The 23,664-nt window shown below is 39.2% G+C and overlaps 1 protein-coding gene across 2 annotated transcripts in view; it reads right to left on the bottom strand.

The window, feature by feature from the left end:
* The window catches only part of kcnd2 (potassium voltage-gated channel, Shal-related subfamily, member 2), a 47,915-nt gene extending 32,438 nt beyond the window's left edge, over nucleotides 1-15,477 (bottom strand). The window contains exons 1-2 of one of the 2 annotated variants that reach the window (XM_077596874.1): nucleotides 15,076-15,477; nucleotides 13,739-14,856 (exon numbers count right to left, since the gene is read on the bottom strand). In XM_077596874.1, the coding sequence (XP_077453000.1) occupies nucleotides 13,739-14,850 (1,112 nt within the window). In that variant the 5' untranslated portion in view covers nucleotides 14,851-14,856; nucleotides 15,076-15,477. The remainder of the gene's footprint in view (nucleotides 1-13,738; nucleotides 14,857-15,075) is intronic. The other variant, XM_077596875.1, reaches the window with a different exon arrangement.
* Nucleotides 15,478-23,664: the final 8,187 nt, after the last annotated feature.

The following is a 23,664-nucleotide window of genomic DNA, read 5'->3' as shown; positions in this document are numbered from 1 at the left end:
GCCTCGCTTTCTGTTAATCTGTTACATAAAAGTCGACATTGATTGCAACACGCTCGGAGGATGAAAGACGCTTGCTGATGGAAAACATTACATGCTCGGCAGAATTTACATGCAGGTGATAGGTAATCGTTGACTTGTAGCTTGTATTTTTTTATGTATATAAATTAGCTCTGTCAGGAGATTCTGAGATGTTCTACTCCAATTTCAATTAATCTTTTCAGGAAAACAAAGTGATGCTAGATCTCTATTCAAGAAACAAATTGCCTCAATGGTATTTCACTTTGGGAAAGCATACAAATGTCCATTAACAGAGCAAAATACAATTAGAAATTAATAACCTTTTTTGGTCAAACCACTATTTGATCGTGAAGCAAGTGATCATACTTTACGGCCATTCAAAAGTACATTCAGATTGCTAATGTTGTTGTAGAATGGGCGGTTCTTCAGATAAAGTGATGTTATATTGGTTTTCTCTGTTTTGCTGCTCAGTCCATATTCAGTTTAAAAGTTAACTTCATCTGGGGGTATCAATAAAAACCTCAAAGCCTCTTTTGAAAAAAATGTCGACTATTAGTTGAATGCTGGGGTCACATGCAATGATAGATAATTTTGTGGTTTTAGGTCAAGGTCTAGTCATGACATTTAAAAAAAAAAACTATTGTAAGTGTGGTGCCTCAAGGCATATGTGTAATTCAGACTTCGTATTCCCTAAGATCATTTTGTTTGAGAGCCACGAATCAGTCATGGTTTTTGTAAATATGAGTATAGGTTGTCCTTGGTCTAGATTCTAGAACAACCCATCGTTTGAAATTTCAAGGTAATGAACTATTTTAGCACATACAGTTACTGCAGTAATTGTTAAAAATGTAATTTGTGCATTCGTTGTCTAGGGGATTTTTGTTTAGTTCTGTCCCTGGTGGGTTTCCGCCTTACTGTGTGTAGTTTGCATGTTTCTCCCGTGCCTGTGTTGGTTTTCTCTCGGTACTCCATTTTTCCTGCCCCCCAAAACATCCATGGATTGAACAATCCAAATTGGCTGTGGGTATGAGGGTGTGCATACGTGATTGTTTGTCTCCAAGTGCACTGCAATTGACTGACAACCAGTTCAGGGTGTACCCTTTCTACTGCCTGTCGTTAGCTGGGATAGGCTCCAGCACCCCACAACTTTTAGGAGGATGTAGGTTCAGTATATTAATAAATGTAGAGTGACCCTGTTATTGGTGCTGACTCGTTAGAAAAAAATGTATAGTTTTATTGAAAATTTGGTGTTATATACACAAATTGTATTTTTTTTGAGTGCCAATTAAACTTGAAGTGGGAGTGACATAAAGTTGAAAATAAGTACAGTTTTACTCCTACTTGGAGAACTGTGAGAGGAAGAGTTTTTTTTTCCATTTTGTTTTCTCATTGTTGTTATACAATAGTGTAATTGGAGAGTCAGAACTATTGTGAATAAATCTTTTAAAAAAATCTTTCATATGAGAATGCGCGTTTAAAGTATTATGTTGGAAATAGATAAAACTTTAATTAAAAATGTTGTTATGAGGCCTTTCATTTTTCCTACTAATCTTCTTCTTATTGTCTGTTGTACTATTTTCTGTGAAAAAGCGAATAAAACAACCAAGCTCGTGCACAAATACTGTCCTTGTAAAGGCTATTCTCAGTGTGTAATGCGACTTCTGTTGAAGGTCATACAAACAATCTTGTTCTTCTATACAACATTAAACCCCCTTGAATGATGGATCAAGCGGGTCGAAGTTACACGCTTTACAAACTTTTGTTTGGTCTAAGCAGCAGAGTGATGATGAATATTTGTTTTGCCACAGCCCTCGAGTCTTTTGTCTCTTCAAAGGTAAAAAAAAAAACCTCCCACCCTCAGCCATTGCATGCCACTGCAAAAAGTGGTTGTAATGATCAGGAATCGAGGCACATTAAAAACTGCTGCAACTGCGTCAGCTACAGCTCACACATTGTATGATCATTAGTGGTACAATTACATAAAAGTAACAACTGCAAGGCCAGTGAGTAGCACATGCTTAATGTCACAATTTATCACACTGAGTATTTCCACAGAGGCATTTTTCATGCATACATTTCAGGTGTTTTTTTGTTGTTGTTCCATTTAGTCCCACTCGTTGCCTGCTAATTAGTTTATTGACCTTGTGGAGATGGCCTCTATGAAAATGTAATATTCATCTAAATCAGTTGGAAATTCTTTTTTAAAATTGAAAAATGTTGAGAGTTAATTTAAATTAAAATCATGGTGCCGGATGGTCCGCCCTCATTTTTATGACCAATAAATAACAAAATGCACTTGAACAAATTCATTGGTGACTGAAAACAATTAGCTTCCATTTGCGAATTAGTAATGGCATTGAATGAGTTCATAAACGACTAAAATAGTAGAAACTGAATTTTGGGTTTAGTTTAGGTGTTGTTGTGAGGTATTGGCTTAATCTGAAATATTTTCTATAAATGTGGAATCAAGGAAATTGATTTTTTTTTCTCTTTAGTGTAAATAATTTGTTTCTCTCTTTTTTTAAATTTGCTCCTTCCATACACTGTTGCATGCCATCTTCCAAGCTAGTAATGTTCTTCTATTGGTTTTTTTTTTTGGCCACGGATTTCATCAGTTGTGAAGTCCACATTGAAATAATCACACTTCACACCACTCAGGAATTTGCCAATGTTGCCCATTTTTTGTCACATATTTATCATGAGGCTGATATGATGACTGTACAGATCCAATAATGATTGCCACTGTTTAAAATCGACTTGCCGCGCTGTTGGGCGTTCCAGCAAAGTGATGAGGAGGCATTATGTGCGTCTGCATACTAATATCCGTGACCAGACCAGCCATTTTCATCTCTATGTAAATGCTGAGTATGTAAATACGGAAAGCAGCTCAAGACGAGGGGGCGAAGATGTGATTTCACAGAGGGATTTATCATTTGCGCATTATTTGATCCACTGATCTGATGGCGTACGCTTTCAATCCTGTACAGCACACCAATAGCCGATATAGAGGCAGTCACCAAAAAGGCAATATGTCTTGCTTGTATCCATTCACTCAAGCTAGGTCAGATTTTCGCGGGCTGTAAGATTGGATGCGAACAAAACCCTCGGTTGAGTAAATGCTCTTTAACAACAATGAAATTGAGGTGATGTATTTTCTCACATCCAGTCTTATTTCAGTATTGCCACCTTCATTTCTGGTAGCTCTAATCTCGTCCCAGAAAATTCCATTAATCTTCGACATAGACGTACAGAAGCAAATGAAAACGCTAAGCTACAGCAGAAAAAGTCAACTTGGCCAATTCTATATTTTACATACTTACATTACATTAGCCCAAGTCTGAATTGACATCCCCACCCCTTCTTTGCCTTCCAAAAATGTGTTTGACGGAGCCTGGAAGATGAGTTGTCAAAAAATATGTAATCAAATGGAAGAACAAGTATTCTGTCCTTATCACCTAGATTATCATTTTTCCACTTGACCATCTGCAATGATGCATGGCTGCTTTTAGATACCGCACATACACACAAATTCCATTCCCCAGATCACACTGAAAATCATCAGCCTTTTAGTTCAGGATTAAGTGGCCAGACAATCATTGTATTATTCAATATAAACAAGTGTATATAACATTAATACTGACCTCGGTGTTTCTTCATTGCTATCTTATGGCATAAGATGGTACCAAAGTAAAACTTTCAGACTCAAGCTTTGAGGTGAGAACAAAAATACAAAATCTTCTATATTTTGTCTCCGCCTTGATGGTTGCAGTGTTTTTTTTGTTTTTTTACATATATTCAATGTTTCTCCAATGAAAACATCTAGTTTATGTGATAGGATACAAAACAACAAGGCGAAAATTTGCATTCATAAATAAGTCCGCTGGCATTAGCGGCGGCTGTGCATATCCAAAATGACATGCCGTGAGTGGGTATTTCCATTGTTGCAGTTAGGAGCACACTATCAAAAATTTGCGTCTTTGCTCGTCAAATTCACCGTCACTCATAAAACGCGAGGCCTGTCCGCAACACCATCATTGAAGATTGTTGCAATGGCTCAGAGTAAGTGGGGCATTAGTTTTCAGTCATTATAAATATATATATATATATATATATATATATATATATATATATATATATATATATATATATATATAGTTTAAATCCTTTGCACACATTTATTATTGGTGTAAAACTATTTATTCAAATGACGGTTTACCTTAAATTTACACTAGTTATGTAGTGATGGTTTTCACTCCACCCTTATATACTGTACTTTCCAGTGAATTGTTAGATATTCAGATTTTCTATAAGGTAAAAAGGCCTTTCTTTTTATAGAGTTTTCCACCATACTTGTAATCTGGCAAGCGGAAAGCTGATCTTCCAGCTCTCGTCTTTTCCTCTGCCTTCAATCCCTTCTCTACTATTTCTCGGTGATATGCAAAACGAATCTGCACCGAGCTAATTTCACCACTGGCCTCTCCTCATTATGCAAGATGTCAATTCAGGTTCAATATACCTGCTTGGTATTAGCATCATCTAGCATACCCCATAAAGAACCTATAAAAAGGGCCTGCCCTGTTGCTGGCTAATGGTGGCTTGAGTGGCTCACATTTGCCTTTGCATGTAAAACAGTTGTATGACAGTTTGCCATGAGTAGCTTGGCGAATTTCATAATGGGCATAACACATGAAACTGAGTTCATTATGTATTTTGCTGAAGAAAAAAAATACATTCATTGCATTAAAATAAAACACATTAGTTGTTTTTGGTGTCTTTAGTGCCATATTATTGAGGACCATTCATTCATTTTTTATACCTCTGATCCTCACAAGTTGTGCTGGAGGCTATTCCAGCTGACTTAGGGCACCAGGCGGGGGAACACCCTTAATTGGTGGCCAGCCAATCGCAGGGCACAAGGAAATGGATAAACATTCATGCTCACACTCATACCTAAGGGCAATTTAGATTGTTCAACCAGCCAACCCTGCATGTTTTTGGGATGTGAGAGGATACCTGAGTATCCAGAGAAAACACGCAAGGCCGGGGAGATCATGCAAACTCCACACAGTGAGGACCCATCTAGGATCAAGACCCCAAAACCGTGAGGCAGGCACGCTAACTATATGGCCGCCGTGCCACCTAATTGAGGGCTATTCCTATTAAAAAAATGTTACAAAACTAGTTGTTTTGCAGGGGTTGGCAGGATTGATAGATTGAACTTTTTGGAGTTATCAGTAAGCTGATTCATTCTGTTTCTGCTTGTTGTTCCTGTGACCTAGTAATCAGGGTTTGTTTAGGCGAGCATGAGTCGGTTTTCTTACCATGGTAAGAACTTCCCCCCAACAGCCAAAATATGGTTTCTGCATGTTGGATTAACTTTAAACCTAACAGAACTAAACTCAGAAGATTAATTCTTCCATCGGGAAAACAAGTAAGATTATTCCTTTTTCCATTTGTACTCTGCGGATACTACTATTCACTTGGCTGTATGTTGTCTGCTGGAGTGTAAAATGTCTAATCTTGTCAAAGTTCCAGCCTGTTTGAGAGTGCCATCTTTCTCTCAAGATAAGAGACCGTGAATGTCTGCCTATTATTTGTTTTTGAGTCTACAGCGTCATGTGGCTGGGCACTTTTTAATGGTGCATGACACCAAACAAATTCCCACCACAGGCACCCTGAAGTCCTAACTGGATTACAATTTTTTTTAAGTACAACTTCACCACATTGCCTACCTGGAGCACCGCACTTTATGCATTTGTTATCTCCCATGTACAGATGTAATGTTCACTTCATGTCAGTACTGTGCTTCCTTTCAGTGTGGGGAATTGTGGTGTTTGCATATAAGGTCGTCATTACATCGGGGTCGGGGTGTCAAACAAGCTTGCATGATAATGGTTTGGCTTGTGGTGCTTTATGGGCCCTACAGTGACCCTCGTGTCTGTTAACCTTGCCTTTGCCAATGCATAAATCTCACCTTGACAGGTTTATGGAGCTCACTCGGTGAGTCTTTCCACTCATATTTAGTGGGTGGAGCAGCAGTACAGACAAACCAGTGGGCCATAAATTGTGTTAAGTGACTTTGCAATGTTTATTGCATGTACAACTAGTCCAAAATTAGGTTGATTGTATCTATTAGGACTTGGACCCTTACCTTAAATCCCAATTTGATATTTATTCTGACAGTAGAAAATGGAAGTGAAAAGTCTTGCAAATATTATTTCACACCCTTTGCTGATTGATTTCACATAATTTTATAAGTATGATGTTTGTATTTTAAAAAAAATCTGTAAAATTTTATATCTACATCAAGGTGACTTTAAAAATGTTATATTAATAATGTATCACAATGCACTTTCATTGGAAATTGTCTACCTTCTCCATCTTTTGAAAGTCATACACCATCACCCCAGACTATTTTCCATCTTAAAGAGTCATTAGGAGATAAAGGTACATGCAGAAAAGAGTAAAGTGTATGTCTCAAGTGGAAAAAGTACTCAGACCTTTAATGTGTGTGTGTGTGTGTGTGTGTGTGTGTGTGTGTAGGTGTGCAGGGGGTCATCTGTTTCTATGTCCGCCCCTATGTGCTTCCAGGCCAGATCACAGCCAATTCCACCCAGTGCACCTCCCTGGTGGGTTGAGCTTGATTTCCGCTGTTTTCACAGCTGATCTCAGCAGTGCACTCCATTACACCTTAAATCACTTAAAAGATCTGAGGCACCAAAAACTCCCTCTGCAGCTAATTCACCTCAACTGTGTGGATGATTCTGAGAAAAACAAGCAAATACTGCAACATCTGATCTTATTCTCATATGAAGGGCAACAAAATACAGTATCTCGTGCTCAAGTGCAATAAAAATTCACTCATGCAATGTTGTCACAATATCAATTATTTCCCCTTCAATACTACATCCTCTTACAGTACCTTGATACCAAAACTTACCATGGCCCAGAACATATATTTAAGTAAAGAGCTGAGAAAAAAGCTGACTTGGTGTAAAACAATTTCAATTTTTTGTTATTATACGATTTGACATTTTAAGGCAACTCTTATCCTAGCCTGATATATGTGGTACTAGATCCTATCATAGCTGTCAAAGGGAAAAAGATCATATCCTGAGCTGCTCACTAGTCAGTCTCAGGCCGAGTACAGAGAAAGATAATCAGTGCCATTTATGTTCACACAATCACTGAGTGGGAACTGAACCCACACTATCAGCACCAAAGACACGCCGATATAAAACTCACTACACCATTGCTGACTTCTGTTTTAAGTGTAATTTTTATATTATTTAATTATATGTTCACTATGACTGTTGAAAATTTTGATAAAATAAAGTGATTGTTATAAACAGATTTTATGTCTAAAGTCTTTCCACTTTTGTACAAAAACTATTAACTATTTGTTTTATACAGCTACTTATAAATGTCTCTTCATAAAAAAAATATTCAGGTTATGAAAAATGGGAAAATGTTATGTCTAGACACGAAAGAAATTCCAAGTTACCAAATGCATGAATGGTATAAAAATTCTAATATTCTCTTATACCATTCTGTATTTTTTTTAATCCTATTTGCTATTATCGGGGTAGCGACCACCAGCAGATTATAAGCGCGACCGTCTAACCAAAAGCCCCCTTTCCTGGAACTTTTTCCTCTTTTTCTGGGAGCTTAGCAGAGCCGTTCCAGGCAGCAGTGACTTCATGACTCGTGTGCTTTTGACCCTCGTTCTTCATTGAGTTATTTCAACTTGTTTCTTGAGTTTTTCTCTGTGGGTCTAATGCAGCTTTAATATTTGCTTTTCATTAAGGAACCAAGAAAGTTATGGTGCGTGTGAAAAGTAGAATCATGCTGTTATCAAAGTGTTCATGAGTCTTGCTATCGCCCAGCTTGATGACGAATGCCTTGGGCATTTTAGGAAAATGATGAAAAGTCATCAAAGGAAATCGTTGTTGGATCAATATTTCATCAAACATACCATCATTTTAAATTGTGAGTTGATATAGGTTTACTCAGCTGCCAAACATTTTCTTCCTCTTCCACCCTCACCCAATGTCTTTGCATGTCTTATAAATCTTGGTATCTTAATAATAATAGTAATAGTTCTTTTTTTCCTCTTTTTTTGTGTTTCACACATTTCATACAAAATAATAACAATCAGTGGACCTTTGTCTTTGGTTGGCTTACAGACCGATCTATTGATTCAATGGTGGCTTGTATGCAGATAAAAAAAATAACACTAATTCTTGACATTGTGCATTAATCAACAGTATTGGCACAGGGAGGGATACATACTGTGATTAAAACAGTGGTTTTGGGTTTAGGCAACAATACTAATCAGATCTTATACAATGAAGAATGTGGTAAACTGATATGGTCAAATACATCAGTAGGCATAGTGTTTATGCATCAAACTGCCACAAAAGTACCAACGTGTCACAGCATTGCATTGGATCACAAATTCATTTACAAGGTGATCAGGAATCCAAAAAAGGAACGCAAGTGGACGCACATAAAGCGCAGTGGGATAACAAAGAATGTAGCTTGCATTGCTGCACATATAGCCAGTAAATAAGACGGATAAGACGGTGTTGTCCGATTTTTGGTGCCTCCGAGCTGTTGATGTGAAGGCGTGACACGCAGCTGCACAGCACTATTGATTCTCTGCTGGTCCTTTTCATTCAGGCTGCCTGCCAAGTGCCTCGGAACAGGAACCCCTGCTCTCACAACGTCTGTACGTCTGCTTAAGCACAATCAATGGGCCATCAGCAGGGGGCGGGAGGTGTTTGTGTAGAATGCATGCCACTGTCTTAACTTCCATGGGACGTGAGTAACGGAAATTGAAAGTATATGTAGTGGAAAGGCAACAAAGCGTCATTGACTATCAGGCGTACGGTGAAAGCTTTTCAAAAGGTTCCAAATTGTGGCTCCTGCCAATAATAACCTGCTTGAGCTTATTCACCAAACTTTGCAAAAAACGCTTTGCTTTGTTCATATCAGACTCTTGTTCAGAGGGTGGATCAATTGTCCTGCATGCTGCACTCTGAAAAAGGACAATATAATGACTCAACCATGCCAAATGATCACATTTGTCTTCAAGGCTTTGTGGGGCACATCAGGTTGTAACCAATTAAGCCAAGTATAGAAGATGCAGGGGAGCCTCTCAAGACCAACACAATAAGTTTACTTTACTTAACTTCTTTTTCCATGACCAAAGGTAATAGATGCATTTCATGTGATGTACTAAGTTTGTGTCTAAGTTGGCAACAGAGGATTTTTTCACTTGGGACAGTTCTGATGCATTTCAATACCTTGTTTTACATGAAGGGATAGATAATGTTTTGAGCAAGTGCAAACCAGAAAATATAGAAACAATTTAAGACAAAAAAATATCCAAATTTAATTTTTATGATGTGTCATATTGGAAAAAAAATGGTGGTGGCGGTGTGATTGGGTGTGCGAATGATTGTCTTTCTCTGTGTGCTCTACACTTGACTGGCAACCAGTCTAAGGTGTAATAAGACTTTACCTTTGTTTTTATTCAGTAAGTCTGTCATGGATTGCATCGAGGTGAAAACAGCTCCAATTCCAAGGGTCTTTTAGATGAGTAATATGTATTTTGTCAAGTGCCTCTAAAGAAACACTAAGAGTTCACGAGGTGAACGTGGTGATATCTACTTTGTGATCCATTGACAAGTACTCTCTTTGACACCAGTCATCTTTTATCTGTCTAGTGGGTGGCGGTGCTGAGCTAAGCCGGTGCAGCGGCATTGAGGCCTATAAGGGGCTGTGGATTGTGCATCTCAGTAATTATGTTCCAGATGGCAGCTCTTTTCAGGGAGTGGGCATTTTGACCTATGGTTAATGCAAGAATCCTTGTATATATGCCTTGGGGGGGGAAAAAAATGAGACATTTGCATATATACAGTGAATTTTGGCAATATTGTGTATTTTTAAGCCTGTAGGTCCAAATATAATATTACACTGTTTCAATGTGGTAGCACATTGGAACCCAATATTCAAGAGTACGTTATGCTCTCCTGGAAAAGATGTTGTGAAGAAAAAAACTACAGATGGACAATTTTAATTGACACTGGCAATGAGTTATCAATTGGACAAGAGTGTTTAAGATTTAGAGTAGAGTACACGTACAGTTTATCAGACACAAATGTGTCTTCAAATATTTGAACAGGGCTTGGTGTGATGTAATGGAATTCAACACCACTGCAAACCACATTTTTTTTAATTAAATGGCTTTCTTTCAACTTTAAGCTCCCTGTAGAGAATTTCAAATACGGCTGTGTTTAGATCTAATGAAAATATGCAGGGCAGCACGGTGGCCAAGTATGTCAGCCTCATAGTTCTAAGGTTAGATGCTCAAATCTTAACTCATACCAGAGGGGAGTATGTATTTTATAGAAGGCTGCAAATTGATGACTGTACACTTATGTAGCCAGTGAGTTGGTTTTATCAGACTTGCATCAGTTGAACTAATACTAATGTAATATGTCCAATAGCTCAAGATGTACCTGATGTAATCTAAAATTATCATCAACGTACACTGTTTGTGGCAACTTGGCAATCTTTGTCCTCCTTCTGCCGTTAAAAGTGTGTGTCATCAAGCCTACGGGAAGCAGTATGCAGTTGTCTGAAAGGATATTTTTAAACACAAATCATTTTTTTTAAACAATGATCTGATTATTATTCCCTTGCTCTATAACCAGCAATCACGCTCTAGGCAGCCAAGCCCTGCGTTCTGGTTTATTGTTTCTATGAGGTACAAAAAAAACAAAACATTACAAAAAAAAACAAAGAAAATGTGGGGGGGAAGCAGATGGTAGTTTTCAGCACCTCGGAAAGCATGCCACACCCAAGAGGCTGAGCAGTGCTGAATGATGGCAATGGCGCACGAGTCGTCATGATGTGAATAACAGTAATATTAAGTAGTACATGCAAGCTGCCCAAGACAACTGAGCTGAGAGCCACGCATCCATAAATTAATTCTGAAATTAGTAGCATGTAATCGTCTTAAACCTGCTTGATTAATTTAAGCCACTTCACATACTGAAGCTGGCATTATACCTGATTCTTAGTCAGACATTTATTGTGTCTACTACGTGTAAAAGGGAAATGCTTTAATGAGCCCTGGAAGGGACATTCAAGAACACATCCATGTGAGATTTGTAACAGTACTGTGTAATGTATTGCCTAGCATGAGGCTCCACTGAGTACAGTGCATATGATACCTTGCCTTTAAATGCGGACTTACATGACTAAATTCACCAGTGCCAAGCCGTATTTGACTGATTGCAGAAACCTGTACAGATTAGATGTGGCAACACAATAAAGGTTGTAATCTGATTGGACAAAGAACCAATCCAACATCCAGATATAGTAAGCACAGCCTTGAAACATACTGTGAAATAACGTTAATAAACAATTATAAATAAATTTGCAGAATCTCATGGGACAGGTAATTTAGGCAGTAATTCTGTTTCCATGATGTATGACTGTCTCATAATAAAAGCAAAAGTGAGTGTCTGACGTAGTACTATATTATTTAATAACAAGTCTGTCTTCATAAGTCGTTATATTATACTTGACTGCAGACGTATATTTTTGGCAGTGTAGTCATGCTGCAACAATCAATATGATTGTTTGGCTTCCTTTTCATGCTCACGCAAACCAGAAATAGTACTATTAGTATTCATAGATACAAACTACAGTAAATGTACTATATTTACACATGGTGTATGTATGTACACATATTTATGGTAGAATGGATTCCAGTCACACTGTGCTTTGTAAATAACCCCAATTTGTAATGTCACAACTAAAGTAATAGTAAAAATGTACAAATTTTAAAAAAAATCTTTATATGTACACTGAAGTAGTACAATAACAATACATATACAGGAGGGAACAGTATGCTTTTCATTCTTATTGCTCAGTCTCTGTAATTTATAAGTAAAAACCAGTGCTAGTCATTTGCATAATTCGCTTTTCCAAATCCAATTGTGCCCAAACATTATTGTGGTGGTGATTGATGATAGTGAACCAAAAGACAGATTGTGAACTATGTGCCTTGGCTCAATGGATTTTTACCTCTTGTTAAGTAGGAAACTATTCAAGTTCGCCCAATATGACAAAAGATATTGAATTTACTAATTGGCATTTCTGGATCTATCTATACCAGTGAAAGGCATTGATATGACATTAAAACTCTTCCACTAGATACGGAAATTAGGCTGTGTTCACTTTTTGTGACTTTTTTCAAATTTGTAGTGCTATGTTTTTTTTATCCAAACAGAAAGCATTGCCTGAATTCAGAGGTTGAGAAAAACAGATTTTGATTTTTTTTCCTCCAACGCATTTCCATTTCTCAGTGTTCTGATCATTAACCTATCCTGTTTTCCACAAGCTTCAAAAAGCCAAGTAGTATAACAAATTGAGCGTCACCTGATGGACTAGTATTTTTCTTCATCCCTTTAGTGGGCATCATCAGGTTAACTGTGGTGTGCCAAACCACGGAATCTAAAATATGTGCTAGGTTGAGAAACAGGTTTATAAATATGCTGTTCTCTAACAAACATAAAATGCAAAATGTAAGTGAAGACTACCTTCATCATTCATTCAAAAAAAGAATTGACAGGCAGGTGCACGGGTAGTCCTTGTGCACCTGTATTGGATGATTATAAGCTCCCCTTTTAAAGCCAATATTTCCCTAAATTCATCAACATTTGACAAAGAAAAAATACTCTCGAAAGTCACCCTTACAATCAACAAATATAACAAAATAAAATTAAAGCGCTAGTAAACTTGTAATGTAATCTTAGAAAACCTGACATTTGAACTTAGCTGCCTCACGTTTTTAAAGGATTCATTGAATTTGTTGAGTCAATGGTCGAGTGGGCTTGCAGGAGTCAACCTACCAAACCATTCCCAAAGATGTGGATTTCAAGAAACGTGGGTGCTTTGGTTGAAAATGACTATGATTCTTTTGTTAAAAGTCATCCATAAGGCATATTTGCCTTTGTCTTTTTTTTTTAATCAAACTGATTGACCAAAATATGTTTAGAAGGGCTCTCTGCAGGTAAATAAAGCTATTCTCTTGCCAAAACAGGGCCAAAAGTGTTGAAATCTCCCAAAAAGATTTGCAAAAAAAAATCTGAGACTGAAAAACGGTGTAACAAAGCTTTTGAAAGCTTTTTCAATACTTTGGACTTATATTTAGCTCCATAAAGTGAGTTGTGTCCCAGTGCCAAATGGGCCAATGTACCTGCTCTGACTATTCATTCATTTTCCAAACCGGTTATCCTCACAAGGGTCGCGCGGGGTGCTGGAGCCTATCCCAGCTGACTACGGGCACCAAGCCGGGGACACCCTTAATTGGTCGCCAGCCATTCGCAGGGCAAACGGAGACGGACAACCATTTATGATCATACTAATACCTCGGGGAAATTTAGAATGTTCAACCAGTTTTTGGGATGTGTAAGGAAACCGGAGTACCCGGAGGAAACCCACGCAAGCCCGGGGAGAACATGCAAACTCCACACATCGAGGACCGACCTAGGATCGAACCCTTGACCCCAGAACTGTGAGGCCGACGCGCTAACCACTCTAAATGCAACTCTTTGGAGCAAAGATCTGAAATGCCAAATCCAAGCGACAAAATAGTGCCAATGCCACCATTCCAATCAAATTTCCAACTGGGGCGACCTACCCGAGCGTCGTCATGGTGACGATGGTGTACCAAAAGGCGGCGGGGATGCTGGTGAACTTGCTGGCAGTGGAACCCTTCTCCGCGTAGAACATGACGGTGGCGAAGATAATAATGGCCATAGTGAGCGAGAAGAGCAGGAAGCCCAGCTCGGAGGCGCAGCTCTTCAGCGTGTAGCCCAGGATGCGCAGGCCCGCCGAGTGCCGGGAGAACTTGAAAATCCGGAAGACCCGGAAGACGCGCAGCGTGACAAATGCGCCGCTCACCTGGTCGTTGTCGGTCATGACCAGGCCGATGTAGTATGGCATGATGGCCACCACATCGATGACGCTCATCACACTCTTCATGAACTTGTAGCGACTGGGGGCGGCGATGAGACGCAGCAGGTACTCGACTGTGAAGATCATGACGCAAGCCGTGTCCAAGCAGAAAAAGGCCAGCGCGTAACGATCCCCGCACGACACCTCCTTGACGCGGTTGGGCAGCGTCCCGCAGGGCACCGTCTCCACCACATTGGCCATGACGGAAATAGCGATGAAGAAGCCGGTGACATAGTAGAAGACCAACGCCAGGGTACTTGTGTGAGGGTTTTCGAATGCGCGCCACAGGTACTCCCGCGGCGTCAGGTTGACCGGGGTCACGTCGTTGCTGCTGTCCATCTCCTCGTCGTCCTGCAGCCGCTCGGCGTTCTCACGCCGGCGGTCCTTGTACTCCTCATAGCAGCAGTCTCCGATGATCTCTGGGATGATCCCGAAAAAAGCCAGCTCCTCGTCGTAGGCTGAGATGCACTCCTGGCGTGGGTAGTGGAGTTTGCCCGTGCGGTAGAAATTGAGGATGTGGCGAAAGATGTCCGGGTCGCGGTCAAAAAAGTACTCGTTGCTCTCCTCGTGGAAGAAGAAGTCCTTCTCGTTGCTGCCCAGCAGAGTATCCGGGTAGCGCTCCAGTGTGGTCCGCCACGTCTGGAAGCGGGTGCCGCTCACGTTGAGGATGATCAGCCCGTCCTGGGTTTTGCGCTTGTCCTGCGGTGGCACCGGCATCGGGGTGCTGGCCACGGGCATCCACCCGATGGCCGCCGCGCGGGCGAAGGGCAGCCACGCCGCCACACCTGCTGCCATGCTGACCTGCCAAGTGCAAGCGGGGGGCGACACGCGTGAGGGTTGTTATCGCAGTGCGGGGAAATCGGGGGATACACAAAGAATGTGAGGAGAGGAGACGCGTTCCAATCCTGCGCATTGACAGTCACTTTGCGGCAAACTGATGCTTCTCTCGCTCTCACTTGGAAGTAAAAACAAAAACCAAAAACAAACAAAAACCAAAAATAATAATAATTCAGCACTCACCTTCCTTATGGTAGGCTGCTCCTTAAACTGCCTCTCCGGGGAGTTTAATCAAATCCTCGCAGGAGACTACTTGCCGTATCGCCTCCCATCTATCTTCACTGCAGGCACACACGCGCGCACTGAAATACGCGCACACGCTGGAATAAAACGGCACAATACCGACGCATCAACAAGTTAAACAAAGCAGCCGGCAGCCTCCCAGCAGCGCAAAGTGACTATTTGCCTTTGTGCACTATTTTTCTTCTTTTTTTCCTATCCCTCCCCTTCTTTTCTTTTCTCTCCAACCATCCGCAAGGCGAGGGGCTTTTCCCCCCACTCTACTGTTGCAGCTACTCCTCAATAAAGTCCTGTTCCTTCGTTTCTACTGCAAGACCACCCTCCCCCTTCCCTCCTCTTCTCTTTCTCACCAAAAAGCCTCAAGAGGAGAGGAGAGAGAGAGAGAGTGATGGAGAGACGGAGGGTGGGGGGCGTGTGAGAGAGAGGAGTGGTCCAATCTGCACCCAGAAATTCCTGTGCCGCTTCACAGCCAAGGGAACTCATCATTGTGTTGTCATTGCATGGGCGGCATCTCCAAAACCCTCCCTCGGGCATCGCGCAATAATATCAACCCTCACAGCATTCCATCAACTCCAATTTTCCAGGGTACTAAAGGGATATCAATTGGTTTTTTTTCCACTCGCCCCCAAGTGCAGTAGCATAGGTAAAGATTCAGCCAAGTGGTAGGTACGCAGCAACTGGCAAGCATAGTGGGTAGCGCGGCTGCCTGACGTTTCTAGGGTTGAGGGTGTGAATCTTGAGTTGACATCTACTCCCTGAACTTGAATTCTCTCATGGTAATACCTACGAGCTGGAATACCAGGCATTCCGGCTTTCTCATATATATTCAGAAAACATACATGATATTGATCTATGTATCCATTCATCCATTCGGTCCCTGTGCTTGTCGATTTTCTCATGGTTCGTCAACTTTTTCACATATTCAGGAAATGTACATGAAATAAATGTACTCATTCATCCATTCAGTCCCTGAGCTTGTGCCAATTTTCTCAGGATACGCCAATGTTTTCACATATTCAGAAATCATACATGAAATTAATCTAGTATTCATTCATCCATTCAGTCTTTTCCAACATCGCTCATCCTTGTCAAGGTCAGGGATGCTGGAGCCGATCCCAGCTGACCTCGGGCGAAAGGTGGACTACCCCTAAAATTGGTCGACCATCTGTCATATCACAGCGCCACTGAGTGGGAATCAAACCCATACTGCCTTATTGTCATGGTGGGACTAAAGGAGTTCTACTTATAACAACGTATAAGCACACTGGCAAAGAAATATCTCATTTGGTAATGCATAAACAGCATCCACAAAAACAATTTTATTCCTCTATCCAATTTTATTTTTATTACCGAGTAACATATGTACTCTGCACCTGTTTTAATCAAAATGAAAATGGGTGGATAAAATGGAGCTACTCATACGCAAAGTAGAATATAGTGTACTCATGCTAGTCTAGGTTAGTCTTTAACTTTGCCAAACTTTACTTGAACTGGCTATCTTTTGCTCCCAGTCTGCCCAAAATGTAAGCGTGCTCTTAATGCCCATGCTGTGGATTATATGAATACATTAAACTGCTGAATTTTTTTTTCTCAAAATCGTGCTCTACTACACTAAGATTGAATGCTTTTTTTGTCGAATATGTTTAAAGTTAAACCTTCGTCATAGACAGTTATTATTGCCCCGCAACAAATTGATTTCTCTATCCAATTTTATCTTTATTACTGACAAACGTATGTACGTATTGACAATGAAAATATTTTAATGTTGGACCTGATGGTGGCATTCAGGAGGCCAGTTATTCTCTGATGTGATACTTGTTCTAAAATGTTTTTAGAAACCTTGAATTTATACAGTAACTGTAAATATTGGCCAGTGTTGTCCTAACTACGCCTTCTTGCTTAAATGTGATAAAGCCTGATGAAGCCAAAATGTCTTCCAAGACAACCAAAATAAGTTCAGTAGCGATCAATTCAACACCTGGACCACTGTGAAAACAAATAGTTCAACAACAATGTCCCTCAAAAATGATTATGCTTTTTCCTGTTAATTTTGCCAAGCATAAGGTTTTGCAGCATTTTGTTCTTTTTGGGATTTCAATTGACGTTTGAATTTCAACTGCAACAAACACTGATCAATACCTTCTCCCAAGCTGCATCGTTTTGATGCGGTTCAACAGATTTACACGGTTCACAAAGGTCACCGGCATCGCGGGACAACACTGCTAGCTACTCTGACATTTTACCAAATAAGCATAATCGATGAACTGTCTGTTGTATTCCGTAACACTGCGTGTGACACCCCCCCGGGGGGGGGGAGACAGCTGTGTCCATGCTTGAAGCATGTGTTCCACCGACGACCGTATTTCATGTGACGGTAAAGCATTTGCGACGTGATAACATACTAAACCTAGAACCATTCGCCGAGTTTATTGAAGTCATATTTATTGTTTGGATATGTTCCAGAAACAACACCAATATGAAAAAAAATCTATGATATAGATGGACTACAGTACACAGTTTTTCTTTAGTTTCACTCCCTTTCTACTCCAGATGAAATATACATGCTTATTGAAGAAATAAAAACCAATAGTGTGCAAGAATACGTTGTATGTGCCAGCACTAGTCAATAGTATTCTTTGGAATAAAAGCTGAACTAATATACTCTATGTATGTAAACTAAAAATTCATCAATCTGAGGTTATAACCTTCTACATATTTTTTTTAGTCAGTCAACAAAGACCTAATTCTCTAATGTTTATAAATGTTATTGTGTTTTCTCCTTGATCCGTTAGAAATATGATGGTGAATGCTAATCATAAATGTAATTAAGTGCTACCTTGATTGCAGAGTGCATCAATTCACCATTTTTTCCTAATAAGTTCTGTCCGTCAGGCAGTTTTCTCTCTGTGTGCACTTGTCTTATTTCTATTGGGCTAAAATTGGAGCAATTTTACTGAAAAAAATGCCCCAACATTCACTCCGGCTGTCTGTTAATGTCAACTTGAGAGTAAATTTAATTATAGCCTCAGTCAGAAACTAAATCAAACTTGTTAGTCAATATATCTTGCCACACCTCACCCCACCCCAGTGGCAATTGTATATGTTTGGTCAACACACAGTAGGGATGGACCACAGATTCAGTGGTTGTGAATTGAAACAAAAGCATTCAGCACGCGTGGTGAATATAAGGTGTGTGCCTCACACATTAAGAATCAACAAAGCTAAGAAATTGTCATTTCTATCCCGTTTTAATGAGATTCCATTCCCATGTTTCATGTTGATATAGCACCAAGGACATCACCTAAGATTGCAGTATCTTAGCAGTTTTGTGGCTTTCTTGGCATTGGCCACAGAAGCCACTTTAGAGTGCATGTGTTTCCTTTTTTCCCCCTTTTCCCGTAAGATTCAGCTGAGCTCACAGCGGTTCAGAGTCACGCTTAAGTACACGTACATCTGCTGAGCTTCCAGAAAATGGATGGTCTCGATGACCGTTGGCCCCGTACTGAAATGAGGTGCAGGAGTGCTTTCGGTGCAGCGTAGTTCTCTCAACAAGTGGGGAAGCTTCGTCAGTGTCTTGCTAATAGAATGCTTTTACTGCCTATCCTTGATATTCTGCTTAAAGGTCTCTGGAGTTAGGAACTCTTTGTACTTACAAGTAGGACAATTCAGTACACTTGCACAATGACAACGGTACATTAGTAATGTTTCTTCCACCACTGCCTTTAAAACAATATGACATTTCAGTACTCCTGTAGAAAAAATATATATGCTACATACATTTATAAACAACTAATGGATGATTAAATTAATTGAAGACAATTTTACGAGTTAAGTAAGAAATGAGACCTATTCTAACCTTAAATTGCCCGAATTCAGGAAATTCCAGTCTCTCAACAAATGTTTAGTCATTAAAAAAAGTAATCAAAAAGATATTACTTTTTTAAAGTAATTGTTAATCGGTGGGTTGCTGGAGCCTATCCCAGCCAACTATGGAGACCAGGCAGGGGAAACCCTGAATCGGTGTCCAGCCAATCATAAGGACACGGACGGACAACCGTTTTTCTTTTATTTGCTTGTGTATTTGTTTTTCAGTTTGTTTATTTTTAAATTTGTCATTGCGTTTTGGTTTGTAGTTGTTTTATTTTAATTGTCATTGTTTTACAATTTGATGTTGTGTTGTGTGTTGTTTTTTTGATTTGCGTTTTTTTAAATTTTGCTGTTGTGGTCCATGCATCTTAGGATGGATATAAAGGTTGTGAAACATTTTTTCAATATACAGTCATACTTGCTCAATGGCAAAATGACTCAGGAGCACATGGGTGATAAGCGTGTTCCGACACATTAAATGTTGGGTTGGTCAGACACGTGGCTTGTTACATTTGAGTTGTCACAGCCAAACATTCACACCACACAGTATCTAGTTACCTCTGGCATTGAGTCAGGGTTTTTTTTTCCAAAAGGATGAATGCGGAGTAGTGTCAGTAGTCCTATTAGTGTATGCCGAGCACACTCAGTGTTCATGGGGAGCAGTCAGGCCCGTAGGCGATGTATTCATCAGGCCATTTAAATATTCCAGCCGTTGCCAAATGGCACCAAAAATGAGCGCCCCAGTGGAGCAGCCAGCCAGGCGGGCTGCAAGCCTGTCAGATAGCCATAGTGATGGGATGTAAATCACGGTAAAATGCTTGTTTAGCATTTAGAGCAGCTTGTACCTATGTGAAGATGTTTGGCGTAGTAAAAAAAACAAAGCAGGTACAGTGAAATAGGCGCAAGAGTAACGTGGTAGTACATCTTTACCGTTTGTTACTTAGCATGTCTCTCAGTTTTCTAACCATAAAAGATAAGACTGGTGATGACAGAGTTTCATTGTTTCGCGACTACACACCATTAGAATCACGCAGATCACTAATCATCTTTTCCCCTAGAATGAGAGGTAAATGGCATTAATGCATTTTTGTATGAACATGAAATCATGACATAATTACTTTGTACTTGGAAGAAGAATTACAATGATTGTGTCACCATATATCAATTGAATTATGATTCTTCTGAGTATATATATGTATATATATATATGTATGTATATGTATGTATGTATATATATATATATATACATATATACATATACATGTATATATGTATATATGTATATATGTATATATGTATATATGTATATATGTATATATGTATATATGTATATATGTATATATGTATATATGTATATATGTATATATGTATATATGTATATATGTATATATGTATATATGTATATATGTATATATGTATATATGTATATATGTATATATGTATATATGTATATATATATATATATATATATATATATATATATATATATACATATATAAAGTGCAAGAAGAGAGAATGTATTAGCATAGGGATAATTTATTAGGAAGAAATGCTAAATTAAAGTTTCCGATGGTGGAGTTGTACATTGGTCTGACTTTGGTGCAGCCAGCTTGCAATCACTTCCCACTCAGTGATGATGGGATTGTTAGTGCGAAGATTTGTCTGTCTCTGTGTGTGCCCCACAACTGACTGACGACCAGATTGTTGTCTGCCTTTCGCTCGAAGTCAATTAGGATGGCTCCAGCAACCTACAACGTCATAACGACAAGCAGCGTTGAAAATGGATGGATGGAAACGCTGATCAGTTTTGATTACTTTTAGATAAACTAGGTAGGCAGCCCTGGCTCTGTGGTCAAGTGGTTAGCCTGTCGGCTTCACAGTTCTGAGCTCGAAGGGTCACTGTGGTGCTAAGGTAGCAGAAGCACACCATATCTGCGTGTGAATGTACTTTTCTTTAACCGTTTAAACAACCTGAAGGCTGTTATGTTCATTCATTCCTGATAACATGTTCAAAAAATGTAAAATATGCCAACATTTAGGTTCAGATTGATTTACTGGAACCATGCATCATGGTTCAACAATGTAAACAAAAATAAAGTGAATTATCGGTCAAACAACACCTTTTATACCGAAATAAACCCTACAAGTTTAGTTGTATTAAGGCATTACTATATATACCAGTATGTGTTGCAACATGTATGCAGAAAAAGGCATTTGAGAGGATCAAAATAAAATATTCATTCCAATTCAACTCGAGCCATGCGATGAGTCAGTGTTGCTCATTCCGTGTCAAATTTTCTTTCATCAAAAGCCTTTTTGAGTTGAATTCTTTTTCAATGTATATGTAAGAAAACAACCCCTGTTCTACTGCTGATTGCAAAAGAAGAGCAATAGCTAGAAACATTTTATGTTGATGACATAAGTACTGGTATCTTCTGTTTCCTTTGGTATTAGCTTCAATGCTTAAATTGTCACAGAAGAAACCTCTAGTCTTGATAAATTGGTCAAATTGACTGAAGGCCTGCCAGTACATGATTTATTGCATTAAACAGCACAATACCTTTGTTCATATTATAGCCATTGATGTTGTAATAGCATCCAAAAAATGATATTATCCAGATTGCGGTACATTTTTATGGATGCATTCTATTTAAAGAAGTCCCAAGGTCATTTAGGATTATTAGTGTTGACTCTGACGAGTGCAGTTTAATTAATTGCCTCTACGTTTATGGATTTACACTCTGGATCAAGTCATTACCATGTGTCCTTAACAAGGTTGAACAATTCAGCTTGGCATTTTGCTGGTATTTTCAATATAGAAATCAATCAAGGGCTGGGCGGAAAAAAAAATTCTTTCAACAACTAATATTATTTTCTAACAACAGTTAATGCATATTGATTAAGAGCAGATGGAAGGACCGGAATTAAAACACTCTGTTTAGGAAAAAAGCAATTTTACACAGCAGCACTGCAGAAAGCCACCTTTTACAGGCAATTTAGGCGTAATTTTCATGCAATTAAATTTCAATTGCATTAGTCTCTCCTACAAAACATGGCAATGCGGATGCCAACAAATGTATTTCAATTGAATGATAAATAATTTAACTTTTCTACAAATTACACTACATTTCATGTGAGATCAACATTTCTTGCAAATCGGTTTGAAGACACTATTTTTCTCTGAGCGGTTCCCAGTAATGACATAATCTGGCCTGCTATCCAGCCAAATGTAGTTTGCTGACATTTTGAACCTCTATCATTGAAAGTCTTTTAGGATTTGATTGTGTAACCGGATGGAATTTATAATCAGGGTCCTTAAGTGTGCTTAGTGTGGTAACATCGAGGCAACTGACCAAAAACAAACACGCACACTTGATATGGCCATCTGAGTACAGGAACTGCACCTGAGCGCACCCTCTTATGTGTTAGTCCGCTTTCATTTAGTTTTTAAACTATTTTTTTTACATAAATAGTCAGGATTTTAACTGCTGTTGTTAATTAAATGAGTATCAACAATCAATTGTCTCAGGGGGAGAGACAATCCCTTTTAACGTTTAAAATAAATAACACTATGTATTGTACTCATCCCAGTGAGACTTGTAGAGTCGCCCCCTTTCAAATGGGGCTTCTGCCCACTAAACGGCAGTGCCTAAAAAAGACGGCAGGGTGGAGCTTGTATTTGATTGACAGTTTGACAGTTGACGTTTGCTCCAGCAGGTACATCCACACTTATCTGCACATCTTATGGCCCACTGTGCTAAAGAAGGAAGGCATTGTCCCATATTGTATAACTCTTTCACTCTCAAAATGTCATTGCATGCTTGCATGTTTGTACTTTTCTTTTCTTTGTGGTGTGCAAAAATAAGTACACAGCCGTTGAACTTGAATATAATAATCAAATGATAATTCAACTGGAATAAGCTTTTCACCGGACTTCACTGAATTTCCAAGTAGCAAAAAAACCACAAACAAATTTCACACCAAGTGATCTCTCACTCAGTGAACACCCTGGGTTCGCAACAATCCTTTCACAGGGGACATATTATGAAACAACCATTCACACTCTAGGGCAGATTAACACATACAAGCACAACACAGAGAAAACCGGAATACAATACTACAACCAGTTAAGTATGGTACCACAATAAAAAATAAAATAAAATACTGGAAGTCCTGACCTCAAATGAAAGCCAATTGATCTAAATTGCACATTTATATCCAATAAAAAAACATACACATTTTAGTGTGGGCTTGATCAATTTGATGTTGTTATGACAGAGTGCAAATGTTCAATTTTATGTGATCATGAAACAATATATTAGTTCTTCCTCTTATTGTTCTTCTGTAAAAAAAAAATGAACCAAGGGGTTCACAACTGGCCAATACAAAGCCCAGAGGGATACTTATACTGCATCTAATCTAGCATTTCTAAGGCTATACAGTGTTGGTCACGTTCCGCCTTCTGTGTTCTATTTTTAGCCCCACAGAGTGATAGAGATGATAAAACAGATGTTCCCACTTCAGTGACGAAGTCCAACGAATGGGAGGAAGGGACAGTTACAATTACATTCCGGTTATCCATTATATACTTTTCAAGCCTGAACAAATGAGTTAATGACTAAGCTAAATATTAGCTTTATGCTCTTCGAATGATCATTACCGTTG

The sequence above is a fragment of the Stigmatopora argus genome, chromosome 3 (assembly GCF_051989625.1).
Source record: "Stigmatopora argus isolate UIUO_Sarg chromosome 3, RoL_Sarg_1.0, whole genome shotgun sequence".
Lineage (NCBI taxonomy): Eukaryota > Metazoa > Chordata > Actinopteri > Syngnathiformes > Syngnathidae > Stigmatopora > Stigmatopora argus.
This window is presented reverse-complemented; position numbering and strand designations above follow the sequence as displayed.